Source organism: Eschrichtius robustus, chromosome 1, assembly GCF_028021215.1.
Source record: "Eschrichtius robustus isolate mEscRob2 chromosome 1, mEscRob2.pri, whole genome shotgun sequence".
NCBI classification, from domain to species: Eukaryota; Metazoa; Chordata; class Mammalia; order Artiodactyla; family Eschrichtiidae; genus Eschrichtius; species Eschrichtius robustus.
The window spans coordinates 96,545,658-96,566,300 of record NC_090824.1 but is presented as its reverse complement, the minus strand read 5'-3'; the positions used below and the strand labels follow the sequence as shown (position 1 = coordinate 96,566,300).

The window sequence follows — 20,643 nt, the reverse complement described above, 5'->3', positions numbered from 1 at the left end:
ATGAACCATTCTTTTTTTTTTTTCCTCAGTGGCTGCCTCTCCCCCTCGACACACCAGTGCAGCAGTCGTGCTCTGCCCCCAAAAACTCTATTTAAATTGTGTGTTTGCCTCTCTCTTTCCTGTCTCATTCTTTCATCCCTCCAAAACACCATCACCATTTCCCTCTGCTCAATGCTCTTCACATTCCAGTCGCCTCTGTGAGCCTCTGAGTTTTTGCTCTTCCATCCCTTCAGTTTTCATGACACTGTGGCCTCAAGTCTAGAAGATTCAACAGCTTCAACGTCCTATACTATCTGATTAAGTCTCTGTGCCCCTAATTCAAATTCTCAAAAAGATAATCTGGTTGGCAGCATATAGGTCCTGTATCCATCCTGGTCCAATTACTTTTGGCCAAAAAGGAAAAGCTATTTGATATAAACAAGGTCAATTGCTTTAGTTACAAATATGATCACCTGGGTCCACTCCTTCAGCAGAGGCTGTGGATGACAACAGAAGATGTGGAGAGGGAGATGATAATGGATCTCTCTAGCACATCATTCAAGATAGATTTACTGGACTCCCAGTAGATGTGGATAATGATAGCTGCCTAAATCTGATTTTCCCCATATATCCTCCCAAACAATTTAGAACAAGAACAAATAAGTGATATTTTTATTTCTTTATTGTAACTAGACAACTGTACCTTTATTATAAGTAGAAGAGAATGCATAAATTTAAATGAAAGGAAGAAAGAGGCAAAACACTGCGAGCCACTGGAAAAAGAAACTGAGTGAAAAGATCAAACTAAGATTAATCTAAAACCACCACTAGGGCTTCCCTGGTGGCGCAGTGGTTGAGTATCTGCCTGCCAATGCAGGGGACACGGGTTCGAGCCCTGGTCTGGGAAGATCCCACATGCCGCGGGGCAACTGGGCCCGTGAGCCACAACTACTGAGCCTGCACGTCTGGAGCCTGTGCTCTGCAACAAGAGAGGCCGCAATAGTGAGAGGCCCGCGCACTGCAATGAAGAGTGGCCCCCGCTCGCCGCAACTAGAGAAAGCCCTCACACAGAAATGAAGACCCAACACAGCCAAAAATAAATAAATAAATAAAATTAATAAAAAAAAAAAAAAAAAAGAATCCGCCTGCCAATGCAGGGGACATGGGTTCAATCCCTGGTCCAGGAAGATCCCACATGCCATGGAGCAACTAAGCTGGTGTGCCACAACTACTGAGCCTGCACTCTAGAGCCTGTGAGCCACAACTACTGAGCCTGCGTGCCACGACTACTGAAGCCTGTGTGCCTAGAGCCCGTGCTCTGCAACAAGAGAAGCCACCACAATGAGAAGCCCACGCACCGCAACATAGGGTAGCCCCCGCTCACCACAACTAGAGAAAGCCGTGCGCAGCAACAAAGACCCAACGCAGCCAAAAATAAAATATATACATAAATAAATTTTTAAAAAAATAAAAATAAAAGATAGCTCATCCATGATACTGCTGGGAATTGATTTTCACGTTCTTTAAAATAAATAAATAAAACCAACTTAAATATAAAGAATTCACAAATATAGCAGGATATAAAATGAATACTCAAACATGAATACCCTTCATGTGCAAAAGCAATGACCAATTAGGGCTATAATGGTAGAGCAAACCTTGTTCATAGCAACAAGAAAAAACTAAATATTTAGGAATAAATTTAACAAGAAATGTGCAAAATTTATTTAAGTAAAGCTTTAAACACTCTTGAAAGACATAGAATAGACTCAAAGAAATGGAAAGACATCCCTTGTTCTTGGATAAGATGACCCAACATCATAAGGATAGTTATTCCCAAGTTAATTTATAAATTTAATGCAACCCCCCCAAAAAAAATACCAACAAGGTTTTCTTATAGAGGTAGACAAGTTGATACAAAAAATCATGTGGAAAACAAATATGCAGGAATAGTGGGGAAAACATTAAAAAAGAACAACTGTGAGGACGGAGTAACCCTACCAAACATTAAAACGTACTATAAAGCCTCTGTAATGACAACAGTGAGGTACCAGCACATATATAGACAAGCAGACTTCAGAAATAGAAAGGTTCAAAAATAGATACAAGTACATACAGAAACTTAGTATATGAGGAAAGTGGCATCTCAAATCATGACGCAAAGATGAACTTTTTAATAAACAGTGGTAGTACAACTGCTTAAACTTTTGGGAAAGTTAAAATTAGGACCATCTCTTACACAAGAATAAACTCCAAATGGATCAGGCACTAGAAGAAAACAAATGAATTTCAGTATAACTCAGCATAGGGGAGAGGTTTTCTAACTATGACTCAGAATTCTGAGGCAATTTTTTTAACTTGACAAATTTGACTATATAAAGATTTTTTAAAACATTTACATGGCAGAAAATGTTATAATCAAAGTCACAAGAAAACTAGCAAACTAAGAGAAAATATTTACAACATGTTACAGATATATTCTTTAAATTAAAAAAAAACCTCTGAAACCATAACACTCCTAGAACAGAACACAGGCAGAACATTCTTTGACATAAATTGTAGCAATATTGTTTTGAATCTGTCTCCTAAGGCAAAGGAAATAAAAGCAAAAATAAACAAACGGAACCTAATTAAACTTCAATGCTTTGGCACAGCAAAAGAAACCATCAATAAAATGAAAAGATAACCTACTTTCATAGCAGCATTATTTACAATAGCCAAGATATGGGAGCAACCTAAGGGTCCATCAACTGATGAATATGATGGATAATGATGAGGTGATATATATATATACCTATATATATATATGTATATATATACATACACACAAACATACATACACATACAACAGACTACTCAGCCAGAAAAAGAATGGAAATCTGCCATTTGCAACAATGCGGATAGACCTAGAGAATATTATGCTCAGTGAAATAAGTCAGAGAAAGACAAATACTTTCACTTACATGTGGAATCTAAAAAGTAAAACAAATGAATATATATAACAAAACAGAAACAGACTCACAGATATAGAGAACAAATGATTGGTTACCAGCGGGGAAAGGGGAGGGCAAGATAGAGCTATGGGATTAAGAGATACAGACTACTAAGTATAAAATTGATAAGCAACAAGGATATATTGTACAGCACAGGGAAATATAGCCATTATTTTGTAGTAACTTTAAATGGAATATAATCTATAAAAATATTGAATCGCTATGTTGTACACCTGAAACTCATATAATATTGTAAATCAACTATACTTCAACTTAAAAAACTCAAAAACTGAGTGAAAAATGACCAAAAACCGGATAGAAAAATGTGCAAAAGATACGAACAGAAAATCCAGACTAAGAGTAGTTCATAAATGGACCTTAAACACATGAAATTAGAGAAATGCAAATTAAAACTACACCAAGATACTATAAGAATGGTGAAAATTAAAAAGTAACAACACATTCTGTTGGTGAGGTTCTGTGGAAACAGGCACTTTTCTACATTGGGTTGGGAATGCAAATCAGTACAACACATTTGGAGGGGAATTGGGCAATATCTAACAAAAATACATTGGCACTAATTTTTTTTTTAATAAATGTATTTTATTTATTTATTTTTGGCTGTGTTGGGTCTTCGTTGCTGCACACGGGCTTTCTCCATTTGTGGTGAGAGGGGGCTACTCTTCTTTGCTGTGTGTGGGCTTCTCATTGTAGTGGCTTCTCTTGTTGCGGAGCACGGGCTTTAGGCTCACAGGCTTCAGTAATTGTGGTGCACGGGCTCAGTAGTTGTGGCTCACAGGCTCGGTAGTTGTGGTGCATGGGCTTAGTTGCTCCACAGCATGTGGGATCTTCCCAGACCAGGGCTCAAACCCATGTCCCCCGCATTGGCAGGTGGATTATGAACCACTGCACCACTTGGGAAGCCCCCATTGGCACTAATTTTTACCCAACAATCCTATGTCTAAGAATTTACTCTGAAGGTATTCTCCAGCAATATGAAAATACATATTCATGAGATTATTCATTGCAGAATTGTTTGCAATTGCAAAACACTAGAAACAACCTAAACACTCTTACATAGGAGAATGTTTGAATAAGGTATGGACTATTTACAAAATGAAGTAATATGAAACTATTAAAAAAGAATATAGTTTCTAGACATTTTTCTCAAGTGATTTCCAGAAATATTTTGTTACAAGAAATATGCAAAGTGAAACGTTGAGATGGCCTAGAAGCATTAACATCCCAGTAGCAATGAGCATCCCTAGTGCTCAGATCTTGGTTTCAAAAGAAATCAGAACTCTTTGCAGAAATAATGCCAGAGCTGGAGCAGAGAGGGTATAACACAATCCTGGAACATATTGCTGTGCCAGAAAGTAAAGAAGTGCTCAGACAATGGCAGTAACATGTCCGAAGGACACAGGAGCCCACATAAGTAAGCTCCCACTGCCCAAATTGAGGGACTAAAATTCCCCCTCCCCCATCGATTTTGACAGGACAGAAAAACAGAAAAAAGAAGCATAAAACGTCGTTGGAAATAATCCCCTTAACAAGGCCCAGAAAATATTATGAGTTAGTTCTATAAGACCTTAAAAACAATGATTTTTTTTTTTTCATAAATGGTTCTACCAATAGAAGCTGTGGAAAGCCTTCCCATCTCATTTTGGGAATAGTATAAGCCAGATGCTAACACATAACAAGAATAGCTCCCAAGGGCTTCCCTAGTGGCACAGTGGTTAAGAATCCACCTGCCAGTGCAGGGGACACAGGTTCGAGCCCTGGTCTGGAAGATCCCACATGCCGTGTAGCAACTAAGCCCATGTGCCACAACTACTGAGCCTGCATTCTAGAGCCCCTGAGCCACAACTACTGAGCCCACATGCCGCAACTACTGAAGCCCACACGCTGGAGCCCGTGCTCTGCAACGAGAAGGCACCGCAATAAGAAGCCCGCATACCGCAACAAAGAGTAGCCCGCGTTCACTGCAACTAGAGAAAGCCCACGTGCAGCAGTGAAGACCCAACGCAGCCAAAAATAAGTAAATAAATAAAAATAAATAAATTTTTTAAAAAATGGCCCCCCAAAGCAAACTATAGGCTACTCTCACTTGTAAAAATAGGTACAAAAACTCTAAATAAAATATTGGTAAATTTAATCCAACATACATTATTTTATAATATATGTGACCAGAGCTTATTCCAGGAACATGAAGAGAGTACCAGGAAATATGCTGATTAAATGCACTATTCTATCAGAATAAAAGGGAAAACTCTATAACTCCATGATCCTCTCAAAATATGCATATATATGTGTGTATATATATTAAATCGCCATTCCTGATTTTCTAATAAAATTTTAAATTAAAAAAAAGCTCTTAACATGCTAGAAGAAAATGTCCTTAATTTAATAAAGGATACTTGCCAGAAATAGCAAACACTATATTTGATGACAAAAATATTAGAAGTTTTCCCATTAATATCAGAATCGAGACAAGGGTGCTATCATTCAACACTGTAACATACTACATAAAATATAAACTGTCTATACAACTAAAAACATCATAAAGTTAGTCCTAAAAACTAACAAGAAATAAACAATCTATTAACATCTTTTTTTTTTTCAGGGCCATTTGGCAGCAACTATTAAAATTTTATTTTTATTTTTTGAAACTATCAAAATTTTAAATGTGCATTACCTTTGACATAGATTCCATTTTCATGAACAAGCTTAAAGAAACATAAAAAATGTTCAAGGATAAATGTATAAAGAGTTTTACTGCAGCATTGTTTGTGAGTGAAAAATTGGCAACTTAAATGTACACTCTAATAATTCAGTGGTTAAATAATGATATTCATACTATTAAATACTCTCAGCCCTTAAAAAGTGAAATATATCTGTATGGAGTGATATACCAGAATCTCTAAGAAATATTATTAAGTGAAAAAAAGTAAATTACAGAAAACCAAATATGATTCCACTTATATGAATATAATATAACTTTTATTAAAAAAATGTTAACAATGGGACTTCCCTAGTGGTCCAGTGATTAAGACTCTGTGCTCCCAACGCAGGGGGCACAGGTTCCATCCCTGGTCAGGGAACTGAGAACCCACACACAAAAAAATGTTAACAATGATATTATAAAGATACAATGACATAAAGCAGAAACTAACACACCACTGTGAAGCAATTATACTCCAATAAAGATGTTAAAAAAAAGAAAAAAGCTTGGCTCGTAGTATGAGCTCGGTCACAAATTCATTGGTAGAACGCATCTTCTTTAGAATTATGATATCTTAATTTTCTTATTTGAAAAACAGTTCTATTGAAACAGTATACTTTTTATGAAAAATTTAAAAAAAAAAAGATACAATGACACCGAAAGAATACAATGATATTACAAGGATACAAAACAAACCAAACTTCTAAGAAGGGAAGTGAGAATTGGCAGCACAGGATAAGAATCACATTATGAGAAAAAGAACTGTGCGATTCTCAGGCTTTACTGAATATACTTTTAAATAATCCAAATCTTTCGTATTAAGAATGTGTTTATACAGCACCATTAGTCATAAAGCCAAAAGGTGGAAACGACCCAAATGCCCATCAATTGATGAATAGATAAACAAAATGTAGTATATCAATACAGTGGAATATTATTCAACCATAAAAAGGAATGAATACTGATAACATGTTACAACATGGATGAACCTTGAAAACATTATATGAAGTGAAAGAAGACAGTCACAAAAAAAATACATTATATGATTCCATTTATTTGAAATGTCCAGAATAAGCAAATCTACAGAGACCAAAAGTACATTAGCAGTTGCTTAGGGCTTTCGGGGGATTGGGGAGGTGATAGCTTAAGGGATGTTGGGTTCTTTGGTGCAGGGTGGCGGGGGGTGTGAAAATGTTCTAACTTTGATTATGGTGATGGTTGCACAAACCTGTGAATATACCAAAAAACATTTAATTGTAAAATCTAAACAAGTAAACTGTATGGTATGTGAATTATATATTAATAAAGCTGTTACCGAAAAAATAATAATAATCCAACAGTTTAAAACTTAATCCCAAAGAGAAGGAAGAGAATGCAAAGAAATTTAGAACAGTGGTTCTAAATGCAAAGAAATGTTAAGAATGCAAAGAATGCTAAGAATGCAAAGAAAGAACAGTGGAATCTTAAGTAGTCTTACAGTACAGGGTGCAAGCAAGATTGGGATGCAGAAAAAAATTAGAGTTTCTATTTCTATTTGATTTTTAAAAATGAATGAAAAAGAAATTAAGTTTACTAAATAAAATATATAACGTGGTTGACTAGTCCCTTTACTCAGAGGGTCATGTGTCCTGTGAAGCTGAAGAAGCATTGCCAACTAAAAATTGGCACTTGCCATCTACCTCTACAAGGATTAAATCACAAGCTGCTGTGACTGCTGACCTTCAACACATCCTGAAAGGAGTTCAGGGTGGAGATCAGGAATGAGACACTCTGTGCTCTGGGAAAACCCAGCAGAACAGGCCTTCAGATAGTTAGATATTATCAGGAGAAGATTTTAAGAGCCCAAATCTTGCATCTCCTCATATCTAGAAAAGCACTAAAATCCTTCATGGTGACATCTGCTCCTTGTGACTATCAGCAACCTTCTGCAAAAATGTGTGCTTGACTGCATGTATCCCCCTTCACCAAAATCACATATATACAGGTCTTCCCCCCTACCTCTTCAGAGCAGTTCCTCAGAGCTATCTGAAATGCTGCTTCCCAGGCTATAGTCCTCATTTTGCCCCAAATAAAACTTTTTTTAATATTATGTCTTTTTAAATTATTTATTTAGTTATTATTTGTTTGCTTGGCTGCATTGGGTCTTTGTTGCTGCACATCGGCTTTCTCTAGTTGCGGCGAGTGGGGGTTGCTCTTTGTTGTGGTGTGCGGGCTTCTCATTGTGGTGGCTTCTCTTGTTGTGGAGCACAAGCTCTAGGTGTGCAGGCTTCAGTAGTTGCAGCATGTGGGCTCAGTAGTTGCAGCATGTGGGCCCTAGAGCACGTGGGCTTCAGTAGTTGCAGCGCGTCGGCTCAGTAGTTGTGGCTCACAGACTCTAGAGCTCAGGCTCAGTAGTCGTGGCACACGGGCTTAGTTGCTCAGCAGCATGTGGGATCTTCCTGGACCAGGTTTTGAACCTGTGTCCCCTGCATTGGCAGGCAGATTCTTAACCACTGAGCCACCAGGGAAGTCCCCCAAATAAAACTTAACTCACAACTCTCACGTTGTGTATTTTTTTCAGTCGACAGCATCCTGCAGAAAGAGCAGGAGTTCCAAAAAAGACAGTCTGATCTTGGGGCCCTCATGCATTTTTTTTCCCTTTCAGCATATTGCAGCATCTGACAAGTAAGGTGGGTTTATAGATATACTATCTAGATTTAACTGAACTCACCCCTGATAAAATGAATAAGTGGCTGAAACATTGCTTGAAGTTAATAACTGTATTAAGTGAAAAAAAAGAAAATGGCAAAGTGCACACTTACCTATTATATGAGCTCTTCTGTAGCTAGCACAGAACACTAAATATTAACAATAAATATTTGTTGCAGGAATAAATACTGTAAAGGTCCTTAAAGGAAAGAAACAACTCTAAGGAAATTAAGTAAACAATTATTCACTTTTAGTACATGTTGCCATCGTCCCCCTTCTCACAGGGTAACTATAGAAATATTGAGCATTATGACTAAAATGGCATAAAATGGAAACAGAAGAATATATGACATTCATGAGTAGTCTAAGGCCGTGCTGGTCTCCATAATCAAAAATTACATTTCTTTCTGGTAACTAAAGACCCAATGTTTGCTGGCTCAAGGATGAAAAAGTATTCGCAAGTTTCAGTAAGCTGTAATATTGTCGACTGTCACATGACAGTTATAAACCAGGAAGTAGGAAGAACTTTAGGACAATTTTAGAGAAAAAAGTTAACAGGGAAAAAAACTTAGAAACAGCAAAGGGGGAGCAAAGCCAACCTTAGAAAAGCTATAGGGCTAATACACAGCAGGTGGAGGCTTCATTCTATGAGATTTCTGTCCTATGTCAGAAAGAAGTACTTCCACGAAGTATTTGCAAGATGCCCTCAAATGAAAATATCCTCCACTTGGTATCACTTAAGCTGTTAGTTATTCCGTAGCTAGGTACTGGCAGCAGATTAATTCCCTAAGTGACAAGGCATAGATTCCATGATTTGTTTAAAAGGATGCAGAGACCAAAAGGGTTTTTTCGTTTGGGGGTCGTTTTTTGTTTGTTTTTGTTTTGGCGTATTTGATTGTTTTCAATGAATATTTTAGAAAGGGGACTTTAAAAAGCACTATCGGCTAGCAGGCAAAACAAAGAAGAGATTCAAAGTTAATTTGGGTTTTTCTGCTAAAGCCCAGCAGAAAGAGTGTCCCACCCTTCTGCAAGAAAAAGGTAAAAGAAGGATCTGCATGGATGAAGCAAGACACACAAGGTTGAACAGTGTTTGCGGCGCGGTCTTTTTGCAAGTCCAGCCAAGTGGCCTTATAATATCCCAAAGATTCTGTCTGCTCCCGTGGGCAAAAGCTGCGCCTCAGTGAAGGGCCCCAAAGGCCTGACACCATCTACATCTATCCAACCCAAGCGATCCCAAAGCGCGGCATCTCCTCTCCCCCACCTGGGATGTTCTGCCACCTGGACTCGACGCACGGCAGGGCCCTCCGTAGCCATATTTCGCTAATCTTTCTTTATTTCTTCAGTTTCAACCGGCGATGCAAGGCTTCCGAGGTAATCACGAGACATCTGCAGCAGGAGCCTTTTCTTCCGGGCGACACCGGCACTTACTCCGCGGAAATCCTGCCTCTTCGCTGAGGTGGCTGCTTCCAGTCGGCCCCGCCCGTGGCTCCTCCTCCCTGGGTTCAGGCTCGGAGCCCTCCCAGCCTCTGTCAGTTACGGCCACCGTGCTGCTCTGAGCCCCCGGGGATCGGGGCGCGCAGGAGCCCCTGATCCGAGCAAAGCCGAGGTTTTCTGCGCCCTGTGCCCTGGGCACGTCTGAGCACAGAATTACAGCCTGGCACCTCAGTTTGCCTTTTTTTCTTTTTTTTTTTTAAATTAAGTTAGGGGTCTTTTTTTTTTCTTTAATGACCAGCAGCAACTCCCCCCAATAACAGTTAAAATATTTAGTTATTGCTTCTTAAATGGATTATTTCAAAAACCAGGCAATATAAAATTGATGCGGCGCTTGATTTAAACACATTTGCGTTTATTTCTATAATAGAGGAATTGGTGGGCCTTCCTAGAACATAAGTAATAGTGAAAAGAAGAAAATACATGTCTTTCAAACTGCAAGATACTCTTAGCATCCAGTTCAACACCTTGATTTTTCAGTTGCCTAGAGAAATCCCAGATACCCTATCTCAAGAAGCACACCACCTCCACCCACCTCATCACTCTACCATATTACTGTTGTCTTTCCTTCATTGTTCTCACAAGTTCTGCATATTTATTTTATGTATTTATTGTCTGTCTCACCACTTCCACCATCACTACCACTAGAAGGTAAGCAATTTGAGAGTAGGAACTGTGTATCCCCAGCACCTAGAACAGTACTTGGCACACTGGTTTTTAATCAATAGGTAAGATGAACTGAATGAATGACTGAAAGGTAAAATGACTCACCTAAGGTCGCACTGTTAATTGGTAGCAAAACTTGAATTAAATTTCAGGTCTATTAACTCTCTAGTGTACTTTGTACCTCAGAATGCTGAGATTAAACCTAAGTGACGCCAGCTACCAATACACCTATCCCAAGGTTTCCTAGTTGAGGAAGTTTAGGCCAACATGCCCAAGACACTAAGGGTACAGGCATACCCCAGAAACATTCAACAAGTTGCCACTGCAGAACTTCTATATGTGTATCCTGGGGAAGGGGAAAGGGGAAATGAAGGCTAAAGTGTCAATTGACAGTAGCAAAGGTAAGCTAAAAGGGTTGCAGCCCCTTGGCACAGCCCTGAGTTATTACTGTAAATGAAACAACATGGAAGCAACGTTACTCTGGTCTCAGGGCTACTTTCTCACTATTATTTCAGTCCCTCCTTATCACTTTCAAATGAAGCGATTATATCTCCTCTTTTTGAACCCCAATGAATCCCAGTAGGATGCTTATTGTGGTTTATTCTTGAGTAAGAGGAGACATCATTGTCACTTCTGTAAATAGGTTTGAATGTGGAGAGAACTTAAGTGAGAAAATATGTAAAACTTTTAGGAACATCAGTAAATATGGAAAAGGAAAGATCATTTTTTATTCAGATGTATTTCTAACATACCTTTTATGGTCATGGAAAAATAAGTAAATTTTGAAGCTCTGAAAGTACTGTTTTGTTTTGTTTTTTTAAATCGTCCCAAACAAGCTCATTTCACACGGTTTGTTTGTTCCCGAGGCTTGCAGGATCTTAGTTCCCTGACCAGGAATTGAACCCAGGCCCATCAGTGAAAGCACCGAGTCCTAACCACGGGACCGCCAGGGAATTCCTTTCCGGTGCTTTCACTGCCGGGGGCCTAGGTTTGGGGTTCAATCCCTGGTTGGGGAACTAAGATCCTGCAAGCTGTGCTGCACAGTGAAAATAAATTGATTAATTAATTAACTAACTAACTAATTAATTAATTTAAAAAGAAAGAAAGAAAACAGTGACTATGAACACTCTGATTCATAAAAGAATATTTTCTATTAAATGTGTATTTGATGGCCAAATATTAACTTTGCTAAATGAAACCTGACAGCAAATCATTAGTTTGGATCTTGTATCCATTTCTATTGCAGTCTCAGCAAAACTGATACAGACTAGAAACCACCTTATAGAGCAACTAGTAAAACTCTCTTTTGAAATGCTGGACTCAAAGTGAAAGAGTAAGGGCTGGAATCAAAACCCAGGTCCTAGACTCCTAGCCCAGCCTACTCTGAATGTGTGACCTCTGATGAGACCCCAGTGAAGTATGCTTAAAAAAAATTATTGAAACAATTAGTAATTTTTGTCCACAAATTAAAATGTATACATTGTAATTTTAATCAAACACTTCTCTTAAAATAACCTATTCTCAAACTACTAGAGAATCCCAAATAGAAACCAAAAGCTAAAATTAACATTAATTTCTTATACTATCTTCCTTATGCCAGGCTTCCTTATATGTAAGTAAGCACTTCACATATATTATTATCTCTTTAAATCTTCCCAACAACCCTTATGAAGTGAAAAAGTATTGTTCTTTTGCCAATTTTAAAATACTACTTTGGTTTTTATTAGATATATCTGATAGTGAAAATGTTTAATGTCTAAATTTTACAGAATTTTTATTTTCACAAATCTTGAACCTCTCAGTTCTTTATTTTTTGCATATGGGCACACTTACAATAAGGTTTAGAGTCTAAATTATAAACTAACATAGTATTTCATGATAGATTCCCTTTTTTTTAATATTTATTTATTTATTTGGCTGATAGATTCTTAAACAGAAACCTAATTAACAAACTTGATATTGTTTCTCCTCAACTGACATTAGTTTCTGTTCAGATAAAATATTGTAGCAAACAAAATAAAACAAACACCAAAATGAAACAAAACAAAAACTTGATCCAAAGTAAAAGTAGGAGACTTACCTGGCAGTCAGTGGTTAAGACACCATGCTCCCAAGGCAGGGGGCTCGGTTTCCATCCCTGATCCCTGCCTGGTTGGGGAACTAAGATCCCACATGCCGCAAGGCGCGGCCTTAAAAAAAAAAGTAAAAGTGTGAGTGTTAGAGGTCCACAGACCTAGCTAACTCCTACATATGTTTACATCTCAGCTTAAAAATCACTTCCTCCAGGAATTTTTTCCTATTCCCCGTCCCTTCCTCTACCTTCAAAACAGTCTCGGGCTTCCCTGGTGGCGCAGTGGTTAATAATCTGCCTGCCAATGCAGGGGACACGGGTTTGAGCCCTGGTCCAGGAAGATCCCACATGCCGCGGAGCAACTAAGCCCGTGCGCCACAACTACTGAGCTTGCACTCTAGAGCCCTTGAGCCACAACTACTGAGCCCATGTGCCACAACTACTGAAGCCTGTGCGCCTAGAGCCTGTGCTCCGCAACAAGAGAAGCCACCGCAATGAGAAGCCTGCGCACCTCAATGAAGAGTAGTCCCCGCTCACTGCAACTAGAGAAAGCCCACACGCAGCAACGAAGACCCAATGCGGCCAAAACTAAATAATAAAATAAAATAAATAAATTTATTTTTTAAAAAAACTAAGTCTCTAAGATCACAGATCATTTATCTGAAAAAAATGTTATTTCTGTGGTTTAGTCTGTACAACTTCTGGAAAATACTTTCTATCGTGATTTATATATAATCAAAAAATATTGTTCACAATTGGGAGAATCTACTTCAGTAACCTATTCTGGGTATTTTCTCATTACGGTAAATAATATATTATACTTATTTAATGTCTTATTTATAATGATGCCGTATGTTCCTTATTCATCTGTATATACAATAGATACATCTCTCTAGCATATAATCATTTAAATAAAGGCAAAAGATACACTCATGATTCAGAGAAATATATATTTATGTAGTTAAGTATAGCATGCTGATCTTTTATAAAGCAATATAAAAGGAACAGAAAGTGTGCAAAAATGGTTTAACAGAATATAGGCTGTTTTGCAGAGTGAAAACAACAACAATGCCTCTAGGCACCTTTATTGCCCAGTCATAGCATTTATCCTACCAGGACTGTTATTACTTGTGTGTTTCCTTATCTGGTCTAGAGCCTTGCTACTCAAAGTGTGGTCCTCAGCTTCAGCATCACCTGGAGCTTATTAGAAATGCAGAATCTGGGGCCCAGGCCTACTCAATCAGAATCTACAATACAAATATGGCATTTTAAATTTCTATAAGCCATTTTAAAAAGAGTAAAGCTAAATGAATTTTAATAATATATTCTACCCAATATGTCCAAATGTTATTTCAAAATATAATCAATATAAAAAGTTATTGATATTTTACTTTTTCATAGGAATTCTCTGAAATCCAGTGTATATTTTACACTTACAGCACATCTCAATTCCAACTAGAAAGAAGTGGATGCTGTATTAGACAGCACAGATCTAGACTATAAGCTCCTTGAAGGCAGGAACTGTTTTATTCTGGTTTTATAGACTCTGGTTCAGTCAGTGTCTAACAGGCACTCAAGGAATGTTTAATGAAGGAATACATTAATGAACTTGGATTAAAGTGGTTCAACCACTTACTAACTTTGTGACCCTGGGCAAGTCTGAAATTTTTCCTCCATAAAGGGGAGATAAAAATACCTACTTCATGGAGTTGTTATGAAGATTTTAAAAACCATCCCAACCTTCCCTCCAGTCGTTCTCTATTCCCTAAATCTGGTTTGTTGTCGTTATGGCTATCTGAAATTACATTAATTATTTATTGATGTTTGTATCTATTATGTCTCCACCATTAGACTTTACATTCCATGTTTCATCCATTGTTCTATCAGCATTCATTCACTTAACAAATGTTTATCAGGTGCTACTATGTTCTAAGCACTATTCCAGGCACTCAGGATACAACAATAAACATAAACAAAAAGGTCCTGTTATTATGACAAATCAAAATTAAATAAAAGAATTTACTATAAAAATTGATACAAACTCTGCATATAATACACATTCCAACAAGAAAATGAAATCTGATGAGCAAAAATTTAGATTAACTTGATTTTGAAATTAGAAGTTTGCATTTCAAGCTTAAAGTATACATTAGATGGGCCAAATTGCAGATAAATTGCCCCAATTTAAAACTATATGTATGGGAATTTCCTGGTGTTCCAGTGGTTAGGACCTGGTGCTTTCACTGCCATGGCCCACTTTCAATTCCTGGTTGGGGAACTAAAAAACAAAAAACAAACAAAAACGCAGAGTGTGGTCAAGAAAAACTATATGTTGTTTTTGCTTTTCACTGTCTTGACCCAGAAACTAAATATAGTACCAAGGCGGTTCAAACTTGACAATATTTTCTACATCTTATCTTGTCATAACCATTCAGTGTTGCCCAACTCAATAAGTTATGATTATTATCGTAAGTGATTTTTTTCTTTTTTAAGAATATGTTTGGAAGGGATCTCAGGTGACTGGCATAATTCAAGGATTTATTTTTCTAGGAAAAAACTGAGCTAGTCAAAACAACCTATAACATCTAAGCCTGTTGCATTCGTTTTTTTTTAATTTTTTTTTATTTTTTGGCCGTGCCATGTGGTATGTGGGATCTTAGTTCCCCAACCAGGGATCGAACCTGTACCCCCTGCAGTAGAAGCTCGGAGTCTTAACCACTGGACCGCCAGGGAAGTCCCAAGCATGTTGCATTATAATGAGAAACAGCTTTTTTTTTTTTAAATTTTGATTCTCCGATCAACCCGTAAAACTAAATCTAAGCCATAATGCAGCAGTAATAGTATTAATAATGCATACGGAATCCAGAACCCTGAGGTCTCAAACTAAGTCCCTAGTTGAGGGTAGGAATGAGAGTAGGGATGAAAGATTGGGGTAGAGAAAAGATAGGTACAGATTCTGAGAAGTAGGAAAAAGCTGAAGGAAATAGGGGAAAGCTCTGGTTTAAAAGAAGAAAAAAATGATAAACAGGAAATCTCTGGAATCTGAGATAGTCAAAACAACCTATAACATCTAAGCATGTAGATGACTTACGTCAATTGTCAATTGAAGACTGACTGTGTTGCTTTAGCTCACAGGGGAATCACAGGAGGATTAATGCAAAACATACTGAAAGAACTTACTCATTTCAGTAAAGAAAAGAAACAAAAATAATTTTGGAATTACAGTATAATTGTGTCAGCTCCCTACTTTGCCTCCGCACCACACGTCTTGCTGAAAAGGGCGCTCAGGGACTTCCCTGGCAGCCCAGTGGTTAAGACTCCTCGCTTCCTGGACTTCCCTGGTGGTGCAGTGGTTAAGAATCCACCTGCCGCATAGCACAGGGAGATCAGCTTGGTGCTTTGTGACCACCTAGAGGGGTGGGATAGGGAGGGTGGGAGGGAGACGCAAGAGGGAGGAGATAGGGGGATATATGTATATGTATAGTTGATTCACTTTGTTATAAAGCAGAAACTAACACACCATTGTACAGCAGTTATACTCCAATAAAGATGTTAAAAAAAAAAAAAAGAATCCGCCTGCCAATGCAGGGGACAAGGGTTAGAGCCCTGGTCTGGGAAGATCCCACATGCCGCAGAGCAACTAAGCTGGTGTGCCACAACTACTGAGCCTGTGCTCTAGAGCCGCGAGCCACAACTACTGAGCCCGCATGCCACAACTACTGAAGCCCATGCGCCTAGAGCCCGTGGTCTGCAACAAGAGAAGCCACCACAATGAGAAGTCCGCGCACCGCAACGTAGGGTAGCCCCTGCTCGCCACAACTAGAGAAAGCCATGCGCAGCAACGAAGACCCAACGCAGCCAAAAATTAATTAATTAAAAAAAAAAAAAAAAACACTCGATGCTTCCACTGCAGAGGGTACAGGTTCCAACCCTGGTCGGGGAAGTAAGATCTCTCATATGGTGCAGCCCAAAAAAAAAAAGTGTGTTCATTTCACAAAACTAGGGAGGTATGGTCACCATTTTGGGTGGGAATAAAAATGAGTAGGGGGCTTTCCTGGTGGCGCAGTGGTTGAGAATCTGCCTGCTAATGCAGGGGACACAAGTTCGAGCCCTGGTCTGGGAAGATCCCACATGCCGCAGAGCAGCTAGGCCCGTGAGCCACAATTACTTAGCCTGTGCGTCTGGAGCCTGTGCTCCGCAACAAGAGAGGCCGCGATAGTGAGAGGCCCGCGCACTGCGATGAAGAGTGGCCCCTGCTTGCCACAACTAGAGAAAGCCCTCGCACAGAAATGAAGACCCAACACAGCCATAAATAAAATTTAAAAAAAAAATGAGTAGGCATTAGAGATACAAAAATGGCAAATAACTTTGCTAAAATTGTGTAAGTGCATTTTACAGGAGACATTTTTCCAAGGCCAAAGTCAATGTAAAAAATGGAAACTCCTAGCCTGCCTACTTATCCTTTATTTGCTTTATCCTTTAATTGCCATAATTCCCACTACACAATTTTAGAGATGGAAGATGTAATTGTAGTGTAGAGCATTCTGAAGGAATACTATGAGTAGTTGATTGAGTTAAAAATGATACATGTACTGAGTACTTTGTAAACACCATGTAGTTACGTACATCATTTTATTTAATCTGAAGAGACTGAAGCAGATTAAAAGGACAACTAACAAGGCAAGGGCATCAATCTATAAGGTGGATATGTAATGAGATCATGCAAACTGTATTTATCAGAGCTCCTCTCAGGAAAGAGTGGGTATTAAATGTAGGTGGAAATAACATTTTGATAAGCCACTTAGGTTGGTTGGTAAAATCAAGGGATATGCTCCAACAACAGCACATAGTCGGCAATTTGCCTTTGAAGGAGAGAAAGTTCCTTCCCTGAGTGAAGTATGTAATTTATGCTACAGCTGATTGCATGACACAATGCTGTACTGTTTACTCCTCATTTGACTTTTTTTTTTTTAATATTTATTTATTGATTTGGCTGTGCTGGGTCTTAGTTGCAGCATGCGAGATCTTTAGTTGCGGCATGTGAACTCTTAGTTACGGCATGTGGGAGCTAGTTCCCTGACCAGGGATCAAGCCTGGGTCCCCTGCACTGGGAGCATGGAGTCTTAGCCACTGGACCACCAGAGAAGTGCCCCCATTTGACTTCTGGATCCATTTTTCACCCTTCTCTACCCTCCCGGAAGCTGATCTCCAAGGACTGTACCTGGACTCCTTTACCCTCTGGCTTCTGGTTGGGGTTAGTCACTGGCAGGATATTAGAGGATGGTAAAACAGAGAAGTTGAGATATTTATCACTCCCCCCACACACACGAGTTCACACACCCTACCACAACTTTGCCATAGTTGTGACAGTAGCTATGTTTCCCTATAACCACAGCTGCTGTTGGAGGGTGCATCCTCTAGGGCTCCCACTCTTGCTGGGCTCTGGTAAAACCATTTCTTCCCTTTGCCCCTTCAAGCCTTCAAGAAATGGGATTTCCAGCCTGTTGCTAGTCCCTGTGTGTTTCACCATCCTTGTGGGTTCCCTCAACCCTACCCCATCTCTGTAAATAGTTTCTTCAGAAACTCTTTTCAGTTAACGTCCCCACCCCCGCTCCAGTATGCCATGAGTTTCCTGTCCAGATCTTGACTAACACAAAAGGAGTCCTCCTTTTCTGCCCTTCTAACATACGATGTTCAGCCTAAGTAAATGTAGTAAAAAAAAAAAAAAAATGTTTTAAGGTAATTGCTCTGAAAGGCTGCCAAATCCTGAGCCTGTTTGGGGTAACCATATGTCTCAATCCAGCACCAGGGAGTCATGAACGCTAGAGCATGCTTAAATATACCACGCTTTCACTGAGCATGCTGACTTTCAGAGGTAAGTAAGATAATTGTGTCCTCAAGGAGCTTTCAGCTTAATAAAGAATAAATACAAAATAATCATAATACAGGATAACATAAAATTATCAAAAATATACTTTTAAAGGGTCAAATTCTGTTGGGAATTAAATTATCTTTCACAAAACTGCCAAGACAATTCAATAGAGAAAGGATCATTTTTTTTGACAAATAATGCTGGAACAATTTGTTATCCATATGCAGAAAAATATAAACCTCTACATTTACCTCACAGTATATACAAAAATTAAACGAACTATATCATAGATCTGAATGTAAGAATTAAAACTACATAAAACTTCTAGAAGAAAACAAAAGAGAAAAATCTTAGTGCCCTTGGGGATGGCAAATATTATTTAAATATAACAAAAAGTATAAAGAACACTTACAACTCAATGGTAGTAAGACAACCCAATTTAAAAATGGGCAAAAGGGTGCCTGCTTCAGCAGCACATATACTAAAGCAACCTAAATGTTCATCAACAGAGGAATAGATAAAGAAGATGTGGTACATATTACAATGGAATATCACCCAGTCATAAAAAAAGAACAAAATAATGCCATTTGCAGCAACATGGATGGACCTAGAGACTGTCATACTGAGTGAAGAAAGCAGACACAGAAAGACAAATATCATATGATATCGCTTATATGTGGAATCTTAAAAAAACGGTACAAATGAACTTATTTACAAAACAGAAGTAGAGTCACGGATGTAGAAAACAAACTTATGGTTACCGGGGGATAAGGGGGAGAGATAAATTGGGAGATTGGGACTGATGTATACACACTACTATATATAAAATAGATAACTTATAACCTGTTGTATAGCACAGGGAACTCTACTCAATACTCTGTAATGGCCTATATGGGAAAAGAATCTAAAAAAAAAAAAGAGTGGACATATGTATAACTGATTCACTTTCCTGTACACCTGAAACATAACATTGTAAATCAACTATACGCCAATAAAAAATTTTTTAATTATTTTAAAAAACACAAAAGCAAAAACAAATGATTACTAAAAAATCCAGGGACTTCCCTGACGCTCCCAATTCAGGGAGCATGGGTTGATCCCTGGTCGGGGAACTAAGGTTCCGCATGCCGCAGGAACAAGCAAACAAAAAAAAGCAGTTACTGAGTAACTGCCAAAATGGAAAAAAAAAAAAAAAAAAAAAAAAATCCAGTCTGCAATTCCTCTTCCTGGACTTTTTCCTAAGAAAAAATAAAGTGACAATGATACTCGCTCCAGAATTGTTTAAAATGGTGGTACTGTTGCAACATTCAAGATGTGTAACAATAATAGCATGCTTAAGTAAATTACGGTACATTGGTACATTCAACCAAGGGCTTATTATGCCGCCATTAAAATAATCATTGTCAACAATATATTGCATACATTGTCCTATGCTGTTACATAACTAGGTGCAGAAAGAATCCTAAATTATATCTGTGATATAGCTATATAAAATTTGTGAATTCAAGTGGACAAAACTGGAAGTTTATATGGAAAATGCTGTTTGAAAAGCAGTTTTTTCCCCTTCATTTCATTTTTTTATTTCGAATTCTACTAATGATGTTGTGCAACAATAATGCATTTTTTTAAAAAAACAGTCGTTAACTGTTACCTTAATTCGGTCCCACGGGCAGTAAAGGTTAGTTTATAATTCGCTGAACAACTGAATAAGACTTCAGATGCCTCCATTGATTGATACTTTACTAATTTGGGATATCCACAGAGTCGTTTTGCCGACTACAAATATAACAAACATTACGTGTAAATCGTGCTGCTGAAAGGTTTCCAAACATCACATGACCACCCACCAAAATGTGTGGGCTAAATGCACATCGATAATCATGGCAAAAATAACTACCTGTCACGTAGGATGGGCATGTCAGACTTTTCTCCGCGAAAGGCTGCTGGTCCCAAGCTGCCTCTTACTTTCACCCGAATGAAATGGTTCCAGAATCCCAGGCAAGGGAGGATACTGTTCCCTTGCCCAGGAGGCTGGAAACTGCGCGTTGTGAGCGCAAGGTTTCCAAGGCCCCTCAGCCGAGATCCGCAACACTCGAGGATTCCCTAGTTGCTAGGTTTAGTTGCTAAGGCACCAACCGTCTCACAGGAAGAGGGGACGGTG

General features: G+C 38.5%; 1 protein-coding gene across 9 annotated transcripts in view; it reads right to left on the bottom strand.

Annotated features, from left to right (window-relative positions):
- Positions 1-20,613, bottom strand: part of GALK2 (galactokinase 2) — a 138,232-nt gene extending 117,619 nt beyond the window's left edge. For 5 of the 9 annotated variants that reach the window (XM_068551336.1, XM_068551330.1, XM_068551323.1 and 2 more), the window contains exon 1: positions 9,644-9,806. In XM_068551336.1, the coding sequence (XP_068407437.1) occupies positions 9,644-9,696 (53 nt within the window). In that variant the 5' untranslated portion in view covers positions 9,697-9,806. Of the gene's footprint in view, positions 1-9,643; positions 9,807-12,619; positions 12,729-13,121; positions 13,143-20,133; positions 20,241-20,379 lie in introns of those variants that run through there. The other 4 variants (XM_068551292.1, XM_068551300.1, XM_068551309.1 and 1 more) reach the window with 4 other exon arrangements.
- Between the last annotated feature and the right edge of the window lie 30 nt (positions 20,614-20,643).